Raw genomic sequence first — 25,788 nt, 5'->3', positions numbered from 1 at the left:
CCATCTCATCCAACATGTGCTCGAATGGTGAGAGATCAGGGGAGCAAGCCGGCAAGGGGATGACATTTACGTTGTTTTGTTGAAGAGAATCCTGAACAAGTCGAGCACTATGAGGCCGGGTGTTGTCATGTTGAAAGGAAATGCCTGAACCATGACGACGCAAAAACGGTAAAACAACAGGGCCGATGATCTCGTCGCGGTAGCGCTGTCTATTGAGATTTCCCTCTACCACTATCAAACGGGTCCTCTGTATTGCTGTAATCCCACCCCATACCATAACGCTGCCGCCCCCGAACCGATCTTCTTCCATGACACAATCATTGATGTAATTGACGTAACGTTCACCTCGACGTCGGAACACTCGAATCCGTCCATCGCTGTGGCTGAGTTGAAAACGAGACTCGTCAGTGGACAGAACTTGTCGCCACTGCATGGCCGTCCAGCGTAGACGCTGTCTGCACCACTGTGGACGTGCTTGACGGTGGTTTCCTGTCAAAATGGGACCTCTGGTGGGTCTTCTGGCGACAATCCCTGCACATCTGAGGCGACGACGTACGGTTTGTGAAGATATTCGTCGAAGGCCAGGGATGCTACTTGCAGTCACTGTTGCTGGCTGGAATCGATTTCGTAGGTGTGTTGTTCGAATCCAGTTGTCCTGTCGATTATTGGTAACGCGTGGCCTGCCACTCCGAGGATGGTGTCCGACTGCATTCGACTGTTGCCAACGTTGCCATAAACACCAAATGGTGTTTCTGTGGACGTTAAATTGTCTTGCAACATCACGACGACACGATCCCGCTTCAAGCATACCAATGGCTCACAGACGCTCATTTTCGGACAGGCGTGGCATTTCGTAATATTGAATAATTTTGTTGTTTTTCTGAGTGGTTGTGTGACAGTGGTTGTGTGTCGGTTAAAAATTTTAAAGCTGATAAAAAGAACATTCAGGAATGGCTTACAGATGGCCTAGATTGTATGGATATAATATAATATGGATGCCAGCACGATGCTAAATAATGCATATGGAATAACGCACATGTTTTTATACCCATTCTTGGGTAGTGAAATGCATGGGCTTGCATAAAAGTCAACTTTTACTACAATATTGTAATCCAAACTTTACTTGTTTGAAAAATACACTAAAATATTGGTGTCACAGGAGCTTTTGTTGTTGAGTATATAAACGATCACAGCTATGTTTTCATATCTTAAATTTGAATATTTCTGTAAGATCAGCATCATAAACAGAGTTGCAATCTTCACTGTCGTTTCGTCTCTGGCGCCGTGCTAAATCGCAATAACACACAGTCGATAAAAATATGCAATACTTGAACAAAAAACATCCGTCGCGAACTAAACGTCAGTAGTCTTACGCCAATGAATGTACAGTGGAGAAAAGTAAAGCTTTCTGACCAGTCTGGAAAATTCTTTTTGCAAATTCGCCGTCTGATATTATGAAGAGTTACGTGTATGTTACATGGGTTCATAATCAAAATTCACAGTCATTCGTTGAAGTTCAAACATGAAAGAAAAACGGCGAGAAGCGCGGTAACCACCTTACTAATTTCACCATGTTCACAATCTCTATAAAAAATAAGTTACACAATGTTAAAAATGAAATCATTAGGGTGACAATCGTTATCATTTTGATTTTGCACACTCAGTGTTTGACATCTTAATTCATATATGGTCCCGTGAATCTTAGGGTTTGTGAAAAGTGAGGGACCCTATATTGCCCCGTGGCACCAAGAGGGTTAAGTCAAGTGAGGTAATAGATTGTAATAATAAACACAGAGGTCTGCACACACTGATAAACAGTCATTTCTGATTAGATAATTTATATATAAAAAGAATCTTGTACGATTGCCGGTCAAGCAGAAATACTTGACAGAGATACTACGTACCTATGTACCCTATGTACAAAAATATTAACATGTATCTATGAATATACAGTCTGTGGGCCATTGTTGGTTAACATTCATAGTCTATATTGTGTGGGTCAGTTGATAAAGTCAGGTCAGCAGTATTTCATGCCTACTGTGACAGGATCATGTGATCTATTATTTAAAATATAAAGTATTATTAACTGGTCTGACAACATTTGGCAAAGGTCTTACAAACAGAAATGAATGCCCTAAAAAGAAATGTGTGTTGCTGTGACAGTACTGCTACCCCTACAGAATCAGACACTCCTGTCACTGACATCATGAACATCGACCCACGCAATTCGGAAACGATGACATGCAATTAAGCAAGTCACCAAGTCTTGGCTACCCCACCAGATCCATGTAGTCACCTCTTACAACAAGGATAAGTTGCTGTGGACCTAGGTCCATACACAAAATCCCCACAGGATATTATTATGTCGTGGTGGACTTCGCTGATTGTGAATTGGAACGACTATAACCCCTCTCTGTTTTTCAGCATTGTAACATGGCTCAAGGGTCTAACGCTGTATCTGCCACATCGTTATTATTACCATGATGATAATGAAATGGACCATGACATGTGTTGATATGCCCAACTTTTGTATTGAGAGATAGCATGAGTGTAGTCTGGGTGCGTGCAAAGGCTCCGTTGTTTAACCAGGTTGTACAAACCTTGCAATTTCATGGACAAAGTGCATATGAACTTGACATGAATTTATGAATAAATGTGGCTATTATCTATTTAGATCGAACATTGGTTGCATACAGAAGACAGACAGTGCATATGAAAGTATTTGTAGTTTCATACACATAGTGTCAGCAAGCATGCACATTCTTAAAGATCAATAGAATTGAAAACTGATGAAAGGGGTATGTCATTGCTATGAACTGAAAGCTGGCGAATAAGTTGTTCCCGTGTGTCGTTTGAAGATGTCAAACAGACCTCAATATTCTGAAACGGCATAAGAAGTGACTTGTGACAATTGTATGAGTGGCGCGTGCTATCATTGTTTTCATTTTTCACTTACTGTTATCGTAACGTTTTGCAAATTAACACGATTTGTCATACAAATATGTGATCAATTATGCATAAAGTAGGTATTGAATCGCTGAAAAGTGAAGCAAAAATGTCAAAAACTAAAATGAAAATGTCAAAAACAAAAACGAAAATGTCAAAAACAAAAGCAAAAACGTCAAAACTAAAATGAAAATACACAAAAAGTATTTCAACCGCGGTAAAAATACTTTTCACTGTGGTGGAAATATTATCACAGCGGTATGAAAATTTTCACCCCGGTGGAAATACTTTCCTGTATTTTCATTTTAGTTTTTGACATTCTCATGTTAGTTTTTGACATTCTCATCTTAGTTTTTGACATTCTCATCTTAGTTTTTGACATGTTTGCTTCACTTTTCAGCGATTCAATATCTACTTTATACATGATTTATCACAAATTTGTATGACAAATCGTGTCAATTCGTTTTTGTTTTGGACATTTTCATTTTAGTTTTTGACATTTTCGCTTCACTTTTCAGCGATTCAACAGTTTCTTTAAAGTACATTTTCCATGTTTTCGGTTGTTTGTATACATGATTGATCACATATTCGTATGACAAATTGTGTTAATTTGCAAAAAGGTTATGATAAAAGTAAGTGAAATATAAAGCAAGTAAAAGTTAATGAAAAACAGACTCCATATCCCTTATGGGCCACCGTAATCAGTAGAGTAGAGCATGCTTTTCCTTTCCACGAATCCCCAGTGTCATCACCGATTTTCGGTAATTCATTCAAATATTATTCAGCGACAGTGCACATACATCTTATAAAACCTGCTTCGGCAGATAATTCAGTACGTACTTTTCTTGTTTCTTTATTTGTGGTGCAAAGCCCCACTCACAAATATTCCAGCTGTGTTCAATTTTCAGCATCAAACGTGGCTGTATGTCTTTCCTTTTTTTTGGTGTTTACTGGGTGTAACGTCTGTTTAAAGTAAATGACACTGCCGTAGCCGCCAGTTATGACTTCTGTAAAACCATGCAATGTACAAGTAACTTCCATGAGGTCACGACAAACACAGCCATCAGTGATAAATATAGATTGCTCTTAATGATTTAAGTTTTGTGTTCAAATGGATTTGTTATGGTATAAGATTTAAAGTGAGCAACGTTAACAAATACAACTTCAATCCTTATGTACTTCATGTTTCCAAGGCTTACGAGCCTCCCTTGTCAGTGGGTTGTCAATAATTAGACATCTAGGTCGCACGATTTCTTTGTTCTTTCAGTGCGTGTAATATATTTTTATGATATAAAGTATGAATAAATAACTTGAAAACATTTCGCCAAAAGGTTTTACAAAAAAGAAATGAAACATAAAACAATCTGTTTGCAGTGACAGTACTACTGCCCCTAAGGAACTGTCCTTACCCCTCAAAGTTTGAAATGTCCCTCCTTAGTTCACTCAGCAAAATTCCATTTACATGACGCTTGTCTGTAAGTAGACTATTCTGGTCCGGACAATCGAGTGGTTGACTTCATGAGCATCGATCTATACATTTGGTATCCGATGACATGTGTCAACCAAGTCACCAAATCTGACTAGCCGGTCCAGTTAATAGGAGGTATATTTGTCAAACCACGGAATATTCAGTATCCTGGAAATTTTCAGGGAATATATGTCATGTCTTATTCACACAGGATTGATCATGTGTTACAACAATTAGTGTTATTTATTTAGTGTAACGGTTGATGTGCTCATATTAATTACAAAGGAGATACTCAAGCCTATACTGACGTTGTTTTTATAATAGTGTTGACTAACTGTTCCTTCAACCAGGCAACGAATATGTTCAAATGTTTATTTACAAACCTTTTCTATTTAATAAACTCATTAACGTTGTTTTAGCTATAAAAATGTTGTTGAAGAGATAAAAATTCTTCTAAGAACCATGAATGAAGCAGTGTCAGGGAAAATGTCTAAAAACCTTTTTGTTAAGTCAGGAAATGTGTATATTCATGAACATTTTAGGGATTATGTATATTCCCTGCGTGAATCAGACATTACATATATTCTTTATACATATTCCCTGATTTGACATATTCGCTGAAACATATTGACGTTGTGTGTGTTCCAAACTTTCTTTTTTTATCAATGTAATATTATTCTTCCAGTACTTCTTTCAGGTAATCGAATCTCAGCAGAAATGTTCCAAACTTCAAGAACTGGCAGCATTTCAAATCTGACAAAGGTGGATGGGCAGACGGTGTTCAGCTCGGGTTCCCTGTTATTTGACGTGAAGAGTTGCAATGACGTGCAGCTCCTGATTAACTTCGATCAAAGTGTGGTATTTATGGACATTTATCCGAACATGAGTTCCCAGGTGAAGTTCTGTTCGGATAAAGTCAATACTGATGGTTGTCCGGTGGATATGTTTGCTGCAACTGGTCATCTGTGTGCCGGCTATACACCTTTCTGGATGTGGGTGACATCATATGACCTGATGATCGGTCAAGGTTGTAACGTGCGACAAGAAGCATTTTACTATCAAACATTTTGGTTAAGTGATGTCGTTTACAGCATCGGAGTCTCTTCTTCAGATGATGCATGGTGGAGACTGGGTAAAATACTTACTCTTTCAGAAGGAGTAGCACAATAGACCAGGGCCTAGATTTTTTAAACAATCGTAGCCCTAAAATTATCGTTAAGTTATCGTAAGGAAACTGTAGGCTATCGTAGCCTTTTTTCGAAACTTTCGTAGCCCTAAGATATCTTAAGTGTGTCGTAAATCTAAGAAAGCTTCCTACCTGTCGTAAGTTTATTTTTTTCCTTGGCATAGATATGTTGCCAAACAATTAGTCTGCTCTACGTTCAAACATTGACATTTCATTTTGTTATGATGTGTGATTCACATTGACACTTCGAAACCACGAAGAACGCATCAATGATTCACGTCAGAAATGTTCTCAATCGAAAAAGCGATCCACATAAGTATGGAGTCGATAGCTTAAAATATATTTCTATCCAAGTCCATGCTGGAGAAGTGTGAAACAACTTACCTTTTCGATAAATTGGGAAGAATAAACATGGAAGGTGTCGGCAGGCTCTATAGTAATGACAGTGACCTTATTGATAACGCAGGGGCAGCTAATCTTAGTGCTAATACTGTAGTTGAGAGTGGTTTCCCTTTGTATTTGCCCCGCGAGACCATATTCAATGTTACAGTTTTCATCTAAAAGCGCAGAGTTCCGCCGTTATAGTTTCTGGATCAAATGTGTGTCAATGCTTTATTCTTTATTATGAAATTAGATCCATCTAAGTAAAACGTAAAGGTTTCGCGTCAGTTTTTACATCTAAAATCCTGTGGGACGAATGGTTTTAACAACTTAATTTTAGCTACAGAGTGTAGTATTTATTGACTGAACAAGGATGTACATGTGATCAAATATTCGTAAACGATATTCAATATTTTTTGTAGCAAACGTAATTGTAATTTGTTTTGTTTTAAAAACAATACTTATGATATCTATATCCTATTGAAAGACAAATATTTCATAAAAAGTGACTAACAACTGTCTGTTGAACAGTTCTATTCTTTAAAATCAGGTGATTAACTGCATATAGATGTATTCCATTAAATATAACAATTTTGACTACAAAAGTTAAGCACAGATTTTCGTATCGACAAATCAAATAAAAAATGGGTTCCCAGGATCGTTCCGGTTTAAAATCTCGTAAAAAAGGTAGCAAAGTTTGAACATTGTCAAAAATTCACTTTCCAATATATACTGAACAACAAAAGTTCCTGTGACATTGAATAAGATTTAATGCAAAGTTATGTTTTTTACCAAATCTGAAACAATTTCGGTTTGCAACAGATAAAAGACTCATGTAAGTAATCAAATGGTTTAATTTGCCATAATGACTCAAGAAAATACGTGATTTTATTAAAAAAAACAAGAGCATGCCAAAATGTCAATTTACAAATCAATAACATGTGTGTCCACCTCTGGTTGCGATGCAAGCAACACATCTTCGTCTCATGGAATGGATCAGGCGTCGCACAAAGTCCTGTGGGATATCTGTCCATATCTGTTGGAGCATGTTTCGAAGTTCCTGGAGTGTCTGTGGTTGACGTCGAAGGCGCCGATCCATCTCATCCCACATGTGCTCGATTGGTGAGAGATCAGGGGAGCGAGCCGGCCAGGGGATGACATTAAAGTTGTTGTGTTGAAGAAAAGAAAAGTCGAGCAATTTGGGGCCGGGCGTTGTCATGTTGGAAGGTCATGTCTGGGCCATCACGTCGCAAAAACGGTAGAGCAATAGGGCCGATGATCTCGTCGCATAGCGCTGTCCATTGAGATTTCATTCTACCACTATCAAACGGGTCATCTGTCTTGCTGTAATCCCACCCTATACCATAACGCTGCCGCCCCCGAACCGATCTTCTTCCATGACACAATCATTGACGTAACGTTCACCTCGACGTCGGTACACTCGAATCCGTCCATCGCTGTGGCTGAGGTGAAAACGAGACTCGTCAGTGAATAGAACTCCTGCATGGCCGTCCAGCGTAGACGCTGTCTGCACCACTGTAGACGTGCTTGGCGGTGGTTTCCTGTCAAAAAGGGACGTCTGGCGGGTCTTCTGGCGACAATCCCTGCACATCTGAGGCGACGACGCTTGGGTTGTGAAGATATTCGTCGAAGGCCAGGGATGCTTCTTGCAGTCACTGTTGCTGGCTGGAATCGATTTCGTAGGTGTGTTGTTCGAATCCAGTTATCTTGTCGATTATTGATTATGCGTGGCCTGCCACTCCGAGGATGGTATCCGACTGCATTCGGTGTTTCTGTTGACGTTAAATTGTCTTGCAACATTACGTTGACTCGATCCTGCTTCAAGCACACCAATGGCTCGCAGACGCTCATTTTCGGACAGGCGTGACATTTCGTAATGTTGAATAATTGCGTAATTTGGTTGTTTTTCTGAGTGGTTGTTGTCAGTACGATGCTAAACAATGCATATGGAATCCCGTTAACGCACATATTTTTATACCCATTCTTGGGGAGTGAAATGCATGTGCTTGCATAAAAGTCACATTTTGCTTGGAATGCATGCTCTTCTGTAGCAGTTGCGTTTTTGTGACTTAATTCCATACATGTACTACAATACTGAAAACCAAACTATACTTGTTGAAAAATACACTAAAATATTGGTGTCACAGGAACTTTTGAGTATATGTTTGCAGAAAACGTTTATTGAATGAAATTTACTGGTTAATATGAAATAGTCATTTTCAGCACAATAACCTTTGAATTTTGCATTGAAGAAACCGATTTTAAAATACGAATTGAGTGAGTGAGTGAGTCACATCGGCAATATTTCAGCCATATCGTGACGAAAAATTAGACATGAAATATACATATATTTAAACTTTATAAAAATCTGTCATCGAAGGACAGTATGAGAACTAGAATATCACAGAAAAGATTTAAAACTAGTTGCTGAACATTTAAAAGCATTAAGTATTAAGGAACAACACAATATAAAAATGGGCTAGAGATCGACAGTAACTAAAGGGAGATCACCACACCAGGGACCATGGGGACTTACAAAAATACGAATTGATTTTGGTCATTTTAATATATAAGTTTACATTTACCCTTTTAAGTTAAAAAAATATAGATACTTGAGACCATTCAGACAATAAAGTCTTTGGTACGTACTAGGTCAACGGACAAATACTAGTAAATGATCCTCAGCAATACTGTCAGACAAGCCAAACATCATCAAACTACGTTCTTGAATAGATTTGACAAATTAAGAATGTATTTCGCTCCTCAGTCAGATTTGAATGAAATCAGACGAATCAGTTTATAAGCTTTACTTAATTAAAAGGATAGAAAATGACTACAGTATATGTATGTTCACGTTTACTTGTGGCGTGTTCCATGAGACAAATTAACTTGACAATTCCTAAATTATCTCTCTTTGCGAACGTAAATTAGTGTCACTTTTAAATTTTGAAATGAATTATGAATCTAGATAGATAACAATATGATTACATCGTCTAAATACAAATAGCTTAATATTGTATTTAAGTCCTTTGTTTATTCGTGAAATATATTGGATACATAAATAACACAACAAACTTTACAAGCTTAGATTATCATTATAACTCGCTTGTGGGCGCGCTGCTTCCTCAACAATTTTTGTTTGAGTGTTTCCATGTATAATGTTGGTGTTTACTCTATAAACTTGACTTTTGACATAAAAACAAAAACATGAAGTATTGTCAAACTGACCCAGAATGTATCACTTAACATCAGACGCATCTTAAATGATGAACGCATATGCTGTTCGATCAAAGGTCTCGTCATTGTCATTTAGAATATCGTCCCTTACTTTCGTCTTTGATTTTTTACGCGATGTGTTTATATCATAAAGTTCTGCGCGCTCACTATTTGAAGGTAAAATAGTGAAGTATATGTTGGCACATTATTTCAATTCTAATAGATAAGTGTGGTGACACTACACTTATTGGTTACAATATTTATTGGTTTTGAAAAATGCTTTTGCAGGGCAGACGAATGCTATTTGTGTTCGGGTGGTCTTTGCATCTTTTATCATAAGAACAAAACGTCTACATGTAGGAGGATGTAAATTCAAAGATTGCTGTAGACTGTCACTGTCAGTCTAGACACGAATCGAGTCGATACTACGATAGTTTGGAAATGCATTTCTTCGTTTTGTTCATTAGGATGGGTCGTAGCGAGGATATTCGTGAACACTCATGCAGTCAAACTCTCTGACGGTTCTCAATGTATACTCTAAAAGTGAGTTCAAGATTTAATGGGTCTTAAATGATAAGAAACAACGCTTCTGTATGTATTCGAGATGGGGAATTCCCAGGTGTATCACCTGGAATATATAGTTGTCCGTCAGTGTTTACGTCATTTCAAGAACACGGTCTCGTGAAAAACGTATGAACGTCAAATTGTGTCTTTCGTCCGAAATGAAGCTATGGTGGCAGAGTGAGTGAGTGAGTTGGTTTTAACGTCGCTTTTAACAGTATTCCAGTTTTATCACGTCGTGTCAGCTAAATGTGGGAGGAAATCCCGAAGTGATGCAGATCTCAGACGTTTACCACTTCAGTGAAACCCACGAGCATGGGTATAGTGCTGACAAACCTAGAAACATAATCGGGGCGAACCGGGATTCGAACCCACAATCATGAATTTCTGACGTGCCCAAGGGACGCAACTCCACAGCGAATCAGCGGCGCCTTAGACGACTGGGCCATCCGTGCCCCCCAATCCACTTGGAAGTAGACTGTGTAATTCGGGATTCGAACCCACAGTCGTTGGTTTCTGGCGTACCCAAGGGACACAACTCTGCAAAGCGAATCGCGGCGCCTTAGACAACTGGGCCACCCGTGCCCCCTTTGGTGGCAGAAGGGTCCAGGGTTCACTATAGAATATAGCTTTCATACACGGGATAATTGAAGATGAATAATAATAAGGCATGATGTGAGATAATAAGGCATTAACTATGAACTAAAACATTAGTCCCAGTAACACCTGTTCATGTGCTTCGATGCTGGTTGACTACAGGGCAGTCTGCGTGTCAACCTGTGACCACACCACCAACGACCACACCACCAACGACCACCACGTTGCATTTGACAACACGTCCAGCAACACATGTGACGACATCCGAAGCACAAGGATCCTTGGCGGATGATGCAACGATGAATGAAACCATGCATAAGTACATGAACATGGGGCGATCTGGCGGCACTGTCTGCAACAACTCCCTGACTGTGATGACCATGGTTGTTACGTATGTATCGTGCTGTCGAGTTCCTTGCAGAGTTCGTCTGGGCACTATAGCTATTGTGCCTTTATTGATTATATTGTCACAGAAATAATAAAATACAATGCAAATGAAATATGTAAATAGTAGCTCACCTGGAATATAGTCAGTAATTTACAATTTCAACGAGGAGAAACACTTAACAAATGTTGTTGCAGCAAAGGTATTCTTATAGTTACTGCCTAGATAAAGAGAACTTACAACTAATTCATAGGAAATAAGTGTACATAACACAAATGTCAAAACAAGGTCAAAGCAAGGTCAAATTTTACCTACTTGTGAAAACGGGTGCTGAGTCCTAACTAAGCTTATACAAAAATTTCAACAAAAACTGGTACTGTCCATAAATATATTTTATAATATGGCTGCAACGTATTCGGATCCAATAATTTGGAATGTTAACTGGTGGGAACTAGAATAGGAAATTTAAACTTCTTTACAAACTTGAATCAAGAAACATTGAAACAAAAACATATTCGAGCAAGGATATCATGATGTTGAGTTCGAGTCCAAAACTTGCCGTGTTTCTGATAGTAGCTGTGACAGAACCATACAAGTGCTACTGGGATTCACTAAGACCATAAACGTCTTAAATCTGCATCTTTTCGGGCTTTCCTCCCCCACTAAGCTGTAACAACATGATACAACTGAAGTGATCTCTTCTAGGTTTTCAGTCAATTGTAACATCATGTAATTTCAGTATATGATATATACTATAAAATGTGCAATTACATGTACCTACGAATATTCCTTTTCAGGTTGATGTCCTCTTTGAAGGACTAGCGAAATCTACAACTCAAAGAGGTGGACCTATCGATGCAATTTGTCATTGTTGTCTTGTAATGAATAAAAATCTGCTGTGATAATTAAATGTGGAGTTATTGTTAGAAGACGTATTAGAAGAAATATATATATATACTTGTTTAAAGCATCACCCCATGTTGTCACTTCCTACCGAGAACCGTACACGGACCCCTTGTATATGCGAATATGCAAATAATAACTTAACTTAACATAAAGTTTGTCTCTAATTAACGCACATGCAAAACGTCCGTTGTTATTTTTTATTTAATGTATACTGTTACCTACATATCCACCTGGCACTATTTGTTGACCTACTTTTAGGTCTGTCCAAAGGCATGTCGAGTTCATTAAGTGTTTTAAGTTGACGCAATGTTGTGTGCGGCAAATGACGTATGAAAACAATGGATGTCTCATTATAAACATTGTAAACGACCTATGTTTCACTTTCCAAAGAACAGTATCCACAGGGGTTTATCACGTGTTTGAGGTAATGGGTGTTTTGAAAAAAATGAAAATGAATAAGAATTAAAATAATCACCAAAAAAAAAGTATCAAGTCAGAAGTAAATAAGGAATACCACACATTCACCGATTGATAAGTAATTGTTTTGGTTCATGTTTGTTGATCAATGGGATATAACAAGTTCAGTATCAGAAAGTGACGGTGCATTTTCATGTGATTATCTGATCAGAAACACCTCTACCGAGACCATTCTGTATCTTACACTCTACTTGTCATCCTTTGGCGATGACTCAGTGAGTATGTCAGTTAACCTAATTATAAGAAAGGTTACAATCTATTTCAACCCCCAACACATAGATAACTATGATCGTCGTTTCGAAATCCCAGTTAGGCACGATTATGTTTCTAGGTTTGTCAACACCATAAAAATACTCACAAGTGTCACAAAAATGTCACAAAAACGCACTACTCACCGATCAATAAACGAGGTTGTAAAATAATCAAAGTTCGATACAGTGGCATTTTCTAGATCTGGTTCCATCGTATGAGACAAAATGTAATTCCTCTGTGGAATGAATCAAACTGGATGTGTTTATTTGCTATAAGTCATACAACATCACTCGATCAGTGGTTAGTCAGATATGGAATGTACTGTTCTTCAAGGGACAGCTGCAAAGGTGCCACGTCACACCCATCCACTTTACAACTTAAAGTTGTGTTATGTGAACAATATCGTGCTGCACCAACATGCCCAGGAACAAATACCTCATGCTCCTCCCCGACTCGCACACACACACACACACACACACACACACACACACACACACACACACACACACACACACACACACACGCACGCACGCACGCACACACACACACACATATATACACTCATACATACACTGTCACACACACGCACATTCACAAACTGACACAAATACACAAAAACAAACACACACACATATATAAACACACGGACACACGCGCACACACATTCACACACATCTATGCATACACTCACACATTCACACACACACATACACACACATATACACACATGTACACACGCACATATACACACTCGCACACGCACACACACTCACATACATACATAAGCATGCACACATACGCGCACACACACACACACACATACCGCATAAGAGCTGGAGTATATCGGGAATATGAGCCTTACACATATCACTCACTCACTCACACTCACACTCACACTCACACATCTTATCTTGTTTTGTTTTCTTGCAGTGAAGGAATACTGCTCTTTCACTTTAATCCTAATTTAGATTAGGGTATACCCAAGCATGGCACATAAATTGTATGCAACTGGGTGAATATATTAAACGTAGTAGCTATGTACTACTCTGTTTATACAATCCGACATCGACAGGTCGTCAATACATAGCTAAAGTTCTCTATGGCGATGTTCTTACAGCGACTGTATGTGATTTACATTTGTCATTAATAACATGCAGGTTAGGAACACTTTCTGTAGCGGTTCACGCAACGCCACTTTGCCTGTTGACAGTTTTGATGAAAAAGTAAACGATTCCATATAGCTCACTGATGGCAGGAACGTTGGTAATATAGGGATCAGTTTCAAACGTACTATGGTCAACATAAACACACGTTTCAGGGTTCGCAGGTGCTCCCTTTCTGTCACTGTTTCAATACATATAGTTTCATCTTACTCAAATCCAGTGAGCATTTTCTCACATTTTCTTGAATAACTAATACCAAAAGGACAATACCTACAGCTACAGCACATTAGGCTTCCGCCATCACTAGAGATATATTTCGTCCAAGGATACGAACAGTGGAAGTTCGTTGAGTTTATTGCCTCGGCCTCTAATACTATTTTAGAACAGTGACAAAACTCGTCTCCTCCACGTATACAGTTCCAATGTGAAAACAGTTCCTAAGACATTACTCTTTGTCAATTATGACATGACATGACATGGCAAGAAACAACCCAGATTTGTGAGACTACAACAGTGCCGTGCATTGCATAACATATAATATTCTATGTGTAACTTGATTCGTCATCGCATGGTTGGAAAATCCATCAGCATTGTGTCCTGTCAGCCATTTCCGTGACATGAATGAACAGAACATATAACGTGGTCACTGATCATGCCCCACATACACCGAGTGCAAACATCACTGTCACTACACCAAGGATGCCAAACATGTAATGAACTTTCAGACAGAAAGTTGTCATGTTTTGGGGTTTTTGTTTATTGTTTAACACCACACTCGGTAGTATTCCTGCTGTGTGTTTGTAAATAATACAGTTTTGACCAGCCAACCAGTGGTCGGTATAACGAGCAACACCCCACGCCGTCGGGTACGAAGAATGCCATCAACCAGTTACCCGCGTGTGACAACCACATCAATCAAAACGCCTCTTGTGACAAGCGTACGTTGATAGTTACTAATTTTATCCATGCTTCCAGACCAGATCTTACACGTGTTGTAAAGGAACAGGCTCATTCACCTAATAGTTATATCCACTTAATAGGATCCGTGTGACCTCCTGTACACTGGCACAACAGCTGCACATACTGAACCTGCGATTAGACATCCACCTGTACACAATAGACAATATGTCAGTAAACTGCTTCTGTTAAATTGTGCATATATTTGCAGCTGATACGTCTATTACGTTTATTATTGTTTTTACAAACAATACGACTGTCCGTCATGAATGTAATACACATTCCCTCACAAAGAGGATGTATGCAGCCACATTATTGTTTCTGTGTTTCTTTAGCAACCTGCCTCATATCTTACCTCCGAAGAAGTATGTGTAATCGTAGACCTTACTGCTTTCATAGATGATACCTATAAAGAAAAACCTTGTTTATGATCCATAAACACGTATGTTTCTTTTCTTTTCTATCATTAAATACTAAGGATAGAACACATGTACATAAATGTTATTGAAAACAATCCCAGTATCTTCTTGCGCTCTATCTATGGTATTAAATGCTAAATTTGCACAGGAACATGTATAGTAGCATGCTGTCCAGTCATGGTCATGTGTGCAGGGAACAAATTACATAATTTTCCCATAAAACGTTATAATATATCCCTAAGTTATATTTGCACTTCTTTCATAACAATAAACATTTCTGCAAAGATGATTATTATGATATATACAGTGATTAGATTAAGACATCTATCGAAACCGTCGGTTTTATCACAGTTTACATATTATACCATATTTCATTACCCAAGGTATGATATCGCCATTGCCCACTCAAGCTTCGTTTCAGAAGTATCGTTATCATTTCAATCTCACTCAGCAGAAACTTAGCACAGAATGTATCTTTCTCTTGAGTGACTGCTTCTGTTATTTGATTCAGGTGTGAAACGATCCAGAGGATGTATCCTAAAAGAATTGAGATATTACACTGTATAATCGATGGCCATTGAATACAAGTCGGGGAATAATATAGCATCCTGAAAGCCTTATAAAAAATAGCATCAATAAAGTCTTACTTGCTACAGGTGGTCCAAGAATATATCCAATTCCGAGGGCGAAATTAGTTATTCCAAATCCAATAGCGAGATTAGATGCCCCTACACATTCCACGGTCATTGGGCCTAGGATAGAATGAAGGCCTCCCCCATACAGGCCATACAAGGCGCTGAACATCATCTGCAGAGAATATGTATGCGAGTAAAGCGGGAATAAGAGAACCAGGATTCCTATTATTCCCAGAAAGCTAAAATGGAGCAAGATGATACTTATGTCCTTGTCGTTTGATATCATACCTGTGAATATTCTCGACACAAGGCTAGTCAGACCCATTGCAGTGAAGAGATTTGCTGACTGAAGGCGAGTGCTGTTCTTAGAGTAAGCATAATTTGGCAGATGGAAAAGGACAACATTTTCACCCAGACCTAAGAACATAAGGCTGATGTTATAGAACAGAAATCCATTCGCTGTTATCATAGGCAAGTTTCTTTTAGCACAATTCCAACACATTCTTTGCGAGTTTGAATTAATCATGTTGTTTCCATTTTGTACAATCCCAACAGTTCTGACATATTTATTTTCCTCACAACTCCCAGGTTTCTTTTCAGTCATCTCGATCTGATTATGGTTATCTAAACCATTCTCCATGGTACTGCCCAGGTACCATACTTGGACACTACTTTAGAAAACGACTCCGTCTTGCGTTTGGCGTCTCGACAGCCGGAACCGCCATGGGTTTGTTTGCTGGAGGCCCTTTAGTTGCAATATTACTGTCATATTACTGTCATATTAAATTTGAGATCTCATCTATGGTAAAGAATCCTTGTATATATTTATTGCCTGTTCATATTGTTTGCTAAATATTTTGTACTATGCAAAATCCTCATCAACAAATTGACTGTTTTTCTACCAGGTCCAATAGCTGGTGTTTGTACAAGCAGATTTGGCTGCAGAGCAGCTCTTTGTGCTGCAGGAACGTTGGTTCTGATTGGTCTGAGTGCATCTTCCTTTATAAAGAGCATCAATGGTCAGTGCTATTAATACCCTGAAATGTGGCAAATCACCTGGCCACGATTGATTAAATCCTGAATTCTTTAAATATGCCAGTGATATCCTTGTCCAGTACCTTACAGTTATATTTAATGTATTGTTTGATATGCTTATTTCCCGGAGTTGTATTCATTCGGAATAACTGTACATCCAACGGCAGAGGAATATCAATTCTAAATGTAGGGAGTAAACTGTACGTGTTTGTCCTCCAGATAATCGGTTGACAATATTTTTATAGCACAGTCTATTATTAAAAGACAATTATGTAAAAAAGGGGTAAACTTTATGCACTGTTTGTGGATTTTTCTAAAGTGTTCAACAGTGTTAATCGAAATTGCGGCTAGAAGCGGTTGTATCTCCAGAAATGATAAGATGTGTTTAATCATTCCATAAATAAGAAAACACTTGCGTAAGATTAGATAACTCATTTTCTGAAATGTTTCAATGTCCACGTGAAGTCCGTCAGGGTTGTGTATTAAGTCCGTTTATATTTTCCATTTTTATTGATGAGCTTTCAATCGAAATTGAGGAAACCTGCCAACCAGGAATCCAGTTACACCCTGATATGTCGCAATTGTGTTTTTTGCTATTCGCTGATGATATTAACCGAAGTTCAAATACTATTGGGAGTTTGCAGAAACGAATTGATGTTATAGAGAAGTACTGCACTGATTATCAATTAGACGTTAATTTGGATAAAAGTAAAGTGATGGTTTTCAAGAAGGGGGTGGGGGGACGTCTATCAAGAATTGAAAAATAGATTTACAAAGGGACGAGACTTGAGTGTGTATATTTTTACAAATACTTTGCGGTTTTGTTATCTAGAAATCTCTCATGGTTCGGACACTTCTCAAATGCAGCTTTGCAATTGAGAAAAGCTGTATTTTGCATTTTGAAGTCCTGTAAAGTAGATACTCTTGGTCATGAGGTGTTTTTTAGAATATTTGATATAAAAATAACCCAAATGTTGCTTTATGGATCAGAGGTATGGGGGTTGTATCAGAATGATAAAATGGAAATTGTACATATGTTGGCGTGTAAGCGCTTTCTTGGTGTCAAGATATCTACCCCTAACCACATCGTGCGTGAATAGTGCGGCCGATATCCATTATCTATTCATGCTTACAAAAGAAGAATTAGTTACTAGGTGAAGGTTCTTTCCTTGCCTGACTCCCGTTATACAAATAAGTGTCACAACATGATTTTACAGTATAGCTACCTGACAAAGTGGTCGTTCCAACCAAAATGGAGCCTATCCAAGATGTCCGTGAGAGGTCATTTTCTACCTCTTCCAAGATGGCGGTGTTGAATACGCCAGGCGAGTATAACAACATCCCTTTGATGAAGTTGGAAAAAGTGGCAGCAAACAGAATAACCCAGGCATAACCACCGTCAGTGTCCCTGTGGTGTCTTGTATCCATGGCAATGGTACCTCTTTGTTCGTTGGCGCTGTAAATCACACCAAGGAAATACTCCTGCATGAATTTGTCAGCAGCATCTAATTCATATGTGTTAGCCATTGCGATACATGTCTGCACGACATTCCCTGCCAGTGAAACCATGAAACCTGTGAATGACACTTTGTGAAATGGCTGCCTATTCTTCCTGATCATGAAGACTTTGGCTTGACCGCTGCAGATTTTGTGACTCTGGTTGATGCTGATGTAAACGTCGGTTCAGCTCATTCAACAGATGATCAATTGGATTGAGAATCGGTGTCAGTGACGGCCACTACAGTACGTTTATATTCTGAGATCCCAGATTCGTGCTGAATGGGAACGACCACTGTGATGCTGTAAAATGGCATCTGGTGCTTGCAGAGTCGGTACAACGCGAGGAAGTAAGATTTCTCGAGTATAACGCATGCAGGTTAAGTTACCTGTGATACGAACAAGATCACTCATAAGATATGGCTCCCCATATAATGACACTTCCTGTACTCTTTGTACCCAACATCCTTCATAACGCTCATTCCTTCGCAGATACACGCGGATCTACCCAACTATTCTTTGAAGAACGTAACAACATTACGAGACAATGCAAAACAGTGTACCAGGGGTGCGTTGCAAAGCGCCAATCGCTTGCAAGCGATGTACAGCGATTCGCCTTACAACAGTGCGCTAACTTTACGCCGCTTGCAAGCGAAACAATCGCTGGCTGAGGTCGCTTCGTTGTCAAACCAAAATGTCGGCTGACTTTGTCAGCGGAAGAAGAAATTCTTGACTGGATCAGCGAGGAAATGAACAAAGGCAGCTGACACCCCATTATCCTCGGTCGGATCCACATCTTCAAAGTAGTCATAAATTTGATCAGCTCGTCATCGAACCTCTTCAATTACGTTCTTCATTACGTCAAGGCAACCAAGCGGTGGTTGCACCGCCATTTTGGAAGAGTGCGCAAGCGCTTCGAACTGTTGCAGACCCTGGGGTGAGCGAGTAAGTTGCTTTCTCTAAGCGATTCGTGGCTTGCAACGCGCCCCTGGGCTTGCCCCACTCTCGTCTAAATAAAATCGTCCAACCTCGACACCTGCATATGCAGGGGTAATTACGAAGAATATAAACCTGTTGAAACAATGGACACAGCACACCCTTGCGACATAAGCTTTAGTTACTTCAAAAGGTTTTGGTTTGGTTTGTTGTTTAACGCCGCACTCAGCAATATTCCAGCTATATGATGGCGGTCTGTAAATAATCGGGTCTTGATCAGACAATCCAGTGATTGCTATCATGAGCATCGATCCACACAATTGAACTCGATGACATGCTTCAACCAAGTCAGCAAGCCTGACCACACGATCCCGTTAGTCGCGTCTTATGACAAGGATAGTCGCCGAAGACCTATTCTACCCCTGATCTTCAAGGGCCTACATCAGAAGGGATTGATTAAACCTAAGCAGTTACACAGAGTGACAACTATTTCGAATCAAGGAACAGTAACTTGTTAGATGAATAGATATCAGAGGTCATCGATGATAAACACATCTCCCTGTTTACAAGAACTTTGCATCACATTAATGTTCGTATATTCTTGTTGCTACCAAACCTACTTCCCAGAGAAAATTAATCCAGCAATATTGCACTGAACTCTTATTACATGGCCTTGTGTAATTCACCTGTGGACAGGCATCGGGTCGATTTATTTACAAGTCGAACTCACACGAAGAGCGCCAGTGTCTTTATGCTAAGTTATGAGGAAACGGCTCAGAAACTCTAATAGTGTGGAAATATCACCACTGACATGCAAAACTACATTTGGAAGCATCAGATAACAATCTAGTGTTACATAACAGCAATCATCAAGCAAATCGCCCATGAATATAATTTTGTTTCTGGGTTCAGAGAAATATTACAAGAATTTTATACCGAATAAACATGAAACATGTGAATAGGGAAACTTACATATGACTTGATGTATGTCGCAGGTTCAGGCTTCTAGTCGTCCCAGACAAATTTTGAAGACGGAGTTTCTTTTAAAATGTATTTATTTGCCTGTAACATGAAACGTCAACATGAGAAAAGTGTTGAGTGATGTCGGCCAATCCAACCAGGCTGACAGGTGACAATTGCCTGTCCATATTAAATATGATGTATATAATAATGATAGGAGTAAAATAGGCAAAATATATACATAAGCACTATGACTATGCATAGAGTACTTTTATGATGAGTTAATATGCTGACGTCACACTTATGGAGCGAAGTCAGTGATCAATAAAATTGTGTTTTTTGGAATAATATGTTATTAAAATATGAAACATATATTGATATTACGTATAATGTTACTCCTTTCACACACTGTCTTACGTGCTATGCTTGTGCAGTGATTAAGTTAGTAATAGTGAATAGCACGATGCTTACATTATCGCGATCGATTCTTTACTAACTTGAAGTTTCATTACTTGATTGGTCATTAAGTACCATATTCGATATAATTAATACACTAGCAATAAGATATAGATGTAGAAGGCATATATAAGGGAGGTGATTATCTGTAACATGAAACGTCAACATGAGAAAAGTGTTGAGTGCTGTCGGCCAATCCTACCAGGCTGACAGGTGACAATGGACTGTGCGTTCAAATTGCCGTCACGTCACAGGTAGAAGCCCGTGACTTAGGTATTAAGCCAGGTACGGGTAGCACATACAACTCATTACATGCAGACAGTGGAGGAGCGGCCTTACCATGGATAAAAATAGAAATAAGGCTGCGGGCGACACATTCCCCCCTTTTAGAAAATGTTGTCCCCAACATTAAAAAGGATGAACCAATGAGAAAAAGTCATTGGGAAAAGGGTTGCTTCGTGATGATACAAAGACGAGAAGTCATCTGAGGAACTGATGCACAATAACTTACACAGTGAATAACATAGGTTTGAATGATGCTATTCCCATTGAATGAAAACACAGGCAAAACAGAACTTGAGCAACACATACAAACTACAGCTGCTGAATACAACTATATACAATCTTACAACTGATGCTATACAAAGACTTCGTCTGTTCTGTCTGGCTTATTCGTTGTTATAACAAAGTTGGTAACCCACTCTTCGCTCCTCATCAAGATAGGACATGTTCTCCATCGGGTAGGCCTCCTCGACTTTGGACTGTCAGTTTAGGATGGAGCTGGAGGAGATCCAACAATGTTAACAGGAGAGGCTGCAACATCCGCATGTTCTTCAGATATACTTGGATACGACTGGTAGGTCGAATCATCTGGAGCAGAATCTGTATGAGAAATGCTATCAGGTGGTGTAGCTGCTACTGATGGATCTTGCATCGGGTAGTGAGTACAAGGGACCTGAGTCTTGAATATTTGGCTGCGTCTGATGGTCCTCTGGGGATCCACCCGACACAGAAGACGCAAGAGAATCCTTGGTGAGACTGTAGGAAGAACTGTGCTCATCGGAATGATCACTGGAAGTGTGGTCGTTGCCTGACACGTGAATGACAGACAGGGCTCTAGATCTGGCTGCACTCCTAGGTCTTGGTAACAGTACATAATCCTCTTCACCGTCTTCGTCAGAAGCTCCTTCAGCAGCAAGGTATTTCTTCACTTGAAGGGAAGTTGATTTTTGGCTGCGTCTAGAGTTCTGTTGTGGGTGGTTCCTGATTGGGACTGCTGGAGGGGAAACAAATTGAAGTGACAGAAGCATATTGCGATGAAGAGTCATCATTGTCCCTCGTCCACGCTCTTGCTTCACACAGTAGACAGGGATATCCAAATTTAGCTGCTTCACAATCGTGTAGACATCCGTGGCCCACTTGTCAGAGAGTTTGTTCCTTCCTGTGAGTCCAACCAGTCGCATTACAGCTCTGTCACCAGATTGAAGATAGGACTCCTTGGCCTTCTTGTCATACTGGTGCTTGTGGAGCTTCCTTGGAGGCAGTGTTGTAGGCGAATCGCAGTCGTTACCTTAGATTCTGAGCATACTGGGTGCGATTCACTTGTTCTTCTCCAACTTTGGTTCCCAGGAAAGCATCTATAGGGAGACGTGGTTGTTGTCCAAACATGAGATATAATGCGGTGAATCCTGTGCTCTCATGCTGGGTTGCATTGTACGAGTGTACAAGAGGTGAGACACAGGTTTTCCAGTCTAATTTCTTTTCTTCATCCAGAGTGCCCAACATGAGCATTAGAGTCTGATTGAACGCTCAATCATACCATTTCCTTGGGGATGATATGGCGTCGATCTTGTCTTCTTGATTCCAGTTTGATGATATTCCCCTCAAAGTTTCTTCTTTGGTCACTGTGGAGTTAAGCTGGGAATCCGTAGTGTACCAGGAAATTATCAAATAGTACTATTGCTGTGGTCTTGGCTGATTGGTTGCGAGTTGGGATGGCAATGGCATAACGGGTAAAGTGGTCTGTTATGACAAGGGTGTTTTCATAACCTCCCTTGGATTCCTCGAGCTTTAGTAGTCTAGACACACAAGTTCCAATGGTTCACGAGTCCAGCAGCTTTCACAGTGGTCTTAGATTTGCGCCTAATGCAGTTTCCACAGCACTGTGGTAGTACTGTGTGCTACCTCCTAAAGGCTCTTTGACATAATACAATCCCTCTTCCGGAGCAAAGTGAGAGCTGTGTTCCTCTGTTGCTCTGTCAAACAGGGGTCTGACAGGTCAATGTTAACAGTTGGAGCTGGAGTGACATCTTCTTTGTGATGAGTCCTCATTGGCAGTGCACCGATTGGTACCTGGCTGAGCACACGTACTTGATGAGGTTGACTTAGTTTTGCTCTGGCAGGAATGATGATGACTCGAGCTGATAGATTACAGATTCTGACTGGTACTCTAGATAGTCTACCTCTCTTACAAATCTCTACCAGTCTTGGGCAAACAGATAATCCAGTCTGTAAGTCTGTGTCGAAGTCATAATGTTCTGTGACAGCCATTGAACTTCCTGGAGCGTGTCTGACAAGGCCACAGATGGTCATCATCTGGTTGGGATAAATGTGGATAGGAGCTTTGTTGGTTGACTTGACCTGCCCAAGTGTTCCTCCTACAGCTTGAGAGCACAGTGCTGTTATCCATGGTGCTGGGATGTTGGTGTCTGGTGATTTCATTTGCATCTCAACAAAGTCTTTTACGTTGGTTCCAAGTACAAGTGGTACATCCTTGTTGATCTCGGTGTCGGTGGTAATGAGTATAGGTACCAGACAGTCTGTATGGACAAAGGGGATGTAGATCCTAGCCTCGATGTACCCTGAATATGGAAGCACATATTCACCTGCCAGTTTCGAAGTCTGAAAATATCCTTCTGAAACTGTGGCAATCATGGATCCTGCATCTAATAGTGCTTGACAGTCGGAACCATCAATGTTGATAGGGCCTATATTCACCTTGCCGACCATTCTCCGATGTAAGTCCAATGAGGGGCTAGTACTGTGTTCAGCCTCCACTTGCTTCAGTAGGCTGAATTAGTTAAACGATTGGCCATGATTATCCCCCCTGCCTCTTCCTCCACCTCGGCCTCTACCTCTAGACCTGGTGGGTCCCGGGTTATACTCTGGAGGTGGGTGTTCCTTGCGAGATTCCAACGCCCGTTAATTTGTCAAAGATCTGCTGGAGTACCTTATTATCGGTCGTTGGTTTCCTCTGAGCTGTGTCTACTTTCTCCAGTCTACTAAGAACTTCCGATAACTGCTCAGACACCTTGCTTGAAGAGGTGGTTGATGAATCCAGGTTCTGTGGCTGGTGTTGTGTACGAGTGGACTTGGGCTTGACTTGAGAATTGGAAGTGAACTGCTCAATAATTCTAACAGTCTTCATAAGTGTACTGAAGCCCATTTTGGAATAAAAGGCATGTCTTGTAGCATCCTTCAGATGTGTACTCCTAAATCCAGTCCAGAAGCGGTTCTTTAGCATAGCACTGCTAGCTGGTTTTTCTGTGTACGTTCCTCTATCCAGTGCTCGCTGAAGTAAATCCTCAAGACGAATAGCCCAAGACGCTACTGACTCCTACTGTATCTCCTTGCATAACTTGTTGGAATTCTTCAAATAGATTTTCAGCAGTAACAACTGTACCATACGGACCCTCAAGCCTGCTAATAATATCAGTTACTGAAGCGTCTTCATCCAAGGATAGGAGAATACCGGCAGCATCACCTTTAAGTGACTTCCTAACTGCCTGAGTCAGCGTGGCTGTAGCATAAGTGTTGTCTCTAATGAGCATCGGATTTCGAACTTCCACATCTCAAAGGATGTATCTCCCTTACTACCTGGATCTTCACCTGAAAAGGTAGATATCCTAAGTGGTTGCTGATATACAGGCCAAGGAGAAGTCGAGAAAGGTTGTGGATAAAATCAAGGGTTCGCACTTACTGCTGGACCGGGAGTGAAAGGAGAATAACCTAGTTTGATTGGTGTGAACATGTGTCCCTGGCTTGGGTTGGGTGTGAACAGATGTTTCTTTATTGGTTGGGTTGTAACTTGATGAATGTTATATTTACCCGGTTGTATAATATAAATATAAACAATGACAATGTGTGTCACTAAATTAATAACATGACCATGTCAACACAACCCGGTTGTACAATATAAATATAGACAATGACAATGTGTGTCACTGAATTAATTACATGACCATGTCAACACAACCCGGATGCGCAATATAAATATAGACAATGACAATGTGTGTCACTGAATTAATTACATGACCATGTCAACACAACACGGATGCACACACAAAAATGTAAACAATAACAATGTGTGTCACTGTATTACATGACTATGTCAACACAACCCGGCTGTGCACACATCAATGTTAAAAAAATGACAATGTATGTCACTGAATAACATGATTATGCCAATGGTGAAGCACTGTTGTGTGTATATAAAATGGGGGAAGCAATGCTTTGTATATGATAAAGAAAACACAATAGAAGTTTGTTTGTTTTTTAGAATTACTTAAATGCACCAAGTGACGCTGATCACCAGATATGTGTTTAAAGGAAACAAATAAATACACGTAATAATCGCAGAAAATGTGCACAAAAAGCACCAAGCCTTTACAGTGTGGACTATGAACACAGCAGTGCAGGAAAGCACCAGTAAAATATACCCGCTATACTGAACCGGAATAGATAACTACCTCGACAATGACGTACCCAGACGAAGAGCATACCAAGGGAGACAATCGCCGACAGGTAAAGTATGAGGATAGGCTTATAGGATAGAGAGACAAATGCTGAGGTGACATGGGGGTGTAGGTATATACTAACACTTTATTGATATAAACTAAGTCAAATGATTGATGAAAACTAAGTTACATTTACTTTAACGCGAACGCGGCCAAACAACGCGGAAAGGTATAACGCGAGTGCAGCTGTTATTAGTGCAAGTGTGCGTGACGGACGCGCTCACACATGCAATCATGTAGTGTAAACAATGAAAAACAACAAACCCCAAAGATAATTGACAACACTGAAGATCGTTTTACAGACGATGAAATTAAGACATGGCAATGGAACTGAATTTGAACTAAACTAGAACCAAATGTTAAACTAAATACTATAAACACAGGAACTAAGAGTAGAAGCTGCAGTAGTACATAATTATTCTAGCTTAAAACGATAGCTGTATAATGCACCTATAGGTTTTAAGAGAGAACACAAGTTTATGTACCAAGTATATATTGCACAATGGTTGTAAATATATCATAAATGCGTGTATTCACA

The 25,788-nt window shown here is 39.8% G+C and overlaps 2 protein-coding genes across 2 annotated transcripts; one reads left to right on the top strand and one right to left on the bottom strand.

Moving 5' to 3' along the window:
• Positions 1-14: 14 nt before the first annotated feature.
• LOC139448942 (uncharacterized) lies at positions 15-11,583 on the top strand. Its single transcript, XM_071230450.1, has 4 exons — positions 15-27; positions 5,100-5,546; positions 10,539-10,776; positions 11,559-11,583. Exons 1-4 carry the CDS (start codon positions 15-17, stop codon positions 11,581-11,583), a joined length of 723 nt encoding a protein of 240 aa, XP_071086551.1.
• Positions 11,584-14,445: 2,862 nt separating this feature from the next.
• LOC139448941 (monocarboxylate transporter 5-like) lies at positions 14,446-16,210 on the bottom strand. The gene is made up of 3 exons (XM_071230449.1): positions 15,583-16,210; positions 14,872-14,922; positions 14,446-14,666 (listed from the first exon to the last, which is right to left on the bottom strand). The coding sequence occupies exons 1-3, from the start codon at positions 16,208-16,210 to the stop codon at positions 14,593-14,595; spliced, it is 753 nt and encodes a 250-aa protein (XP_071086550.1). The 3' UTR covers positions 14,446-14,592.
• Between the last annotated feature and the right edge of the window lie 9,578 nt (positions 16,211-25,788).

The sequence above is a fragment of the Haliotis cracherodii genome, unplaced genomic scaffold, assembly GCF_022045235.1.
Source record: "Haliotis cracherodii isolate W230 unplaced genomic scaffold, xgHalCrac1.p SCAF_7, whole genome shotgun sequence".
Taxonomy (NCBI): Eukaryota; Metazoa; Mollusca; class Gastropoda; order Lepetellida; family Haliotidae; genus Haliotis; species Haliotis cracherodii.
The sequence above is the reverse complement of the archived record's forward strand: the minus strand, read 5'-3'. Positions and strand labels throughout refer to the sequence as shown.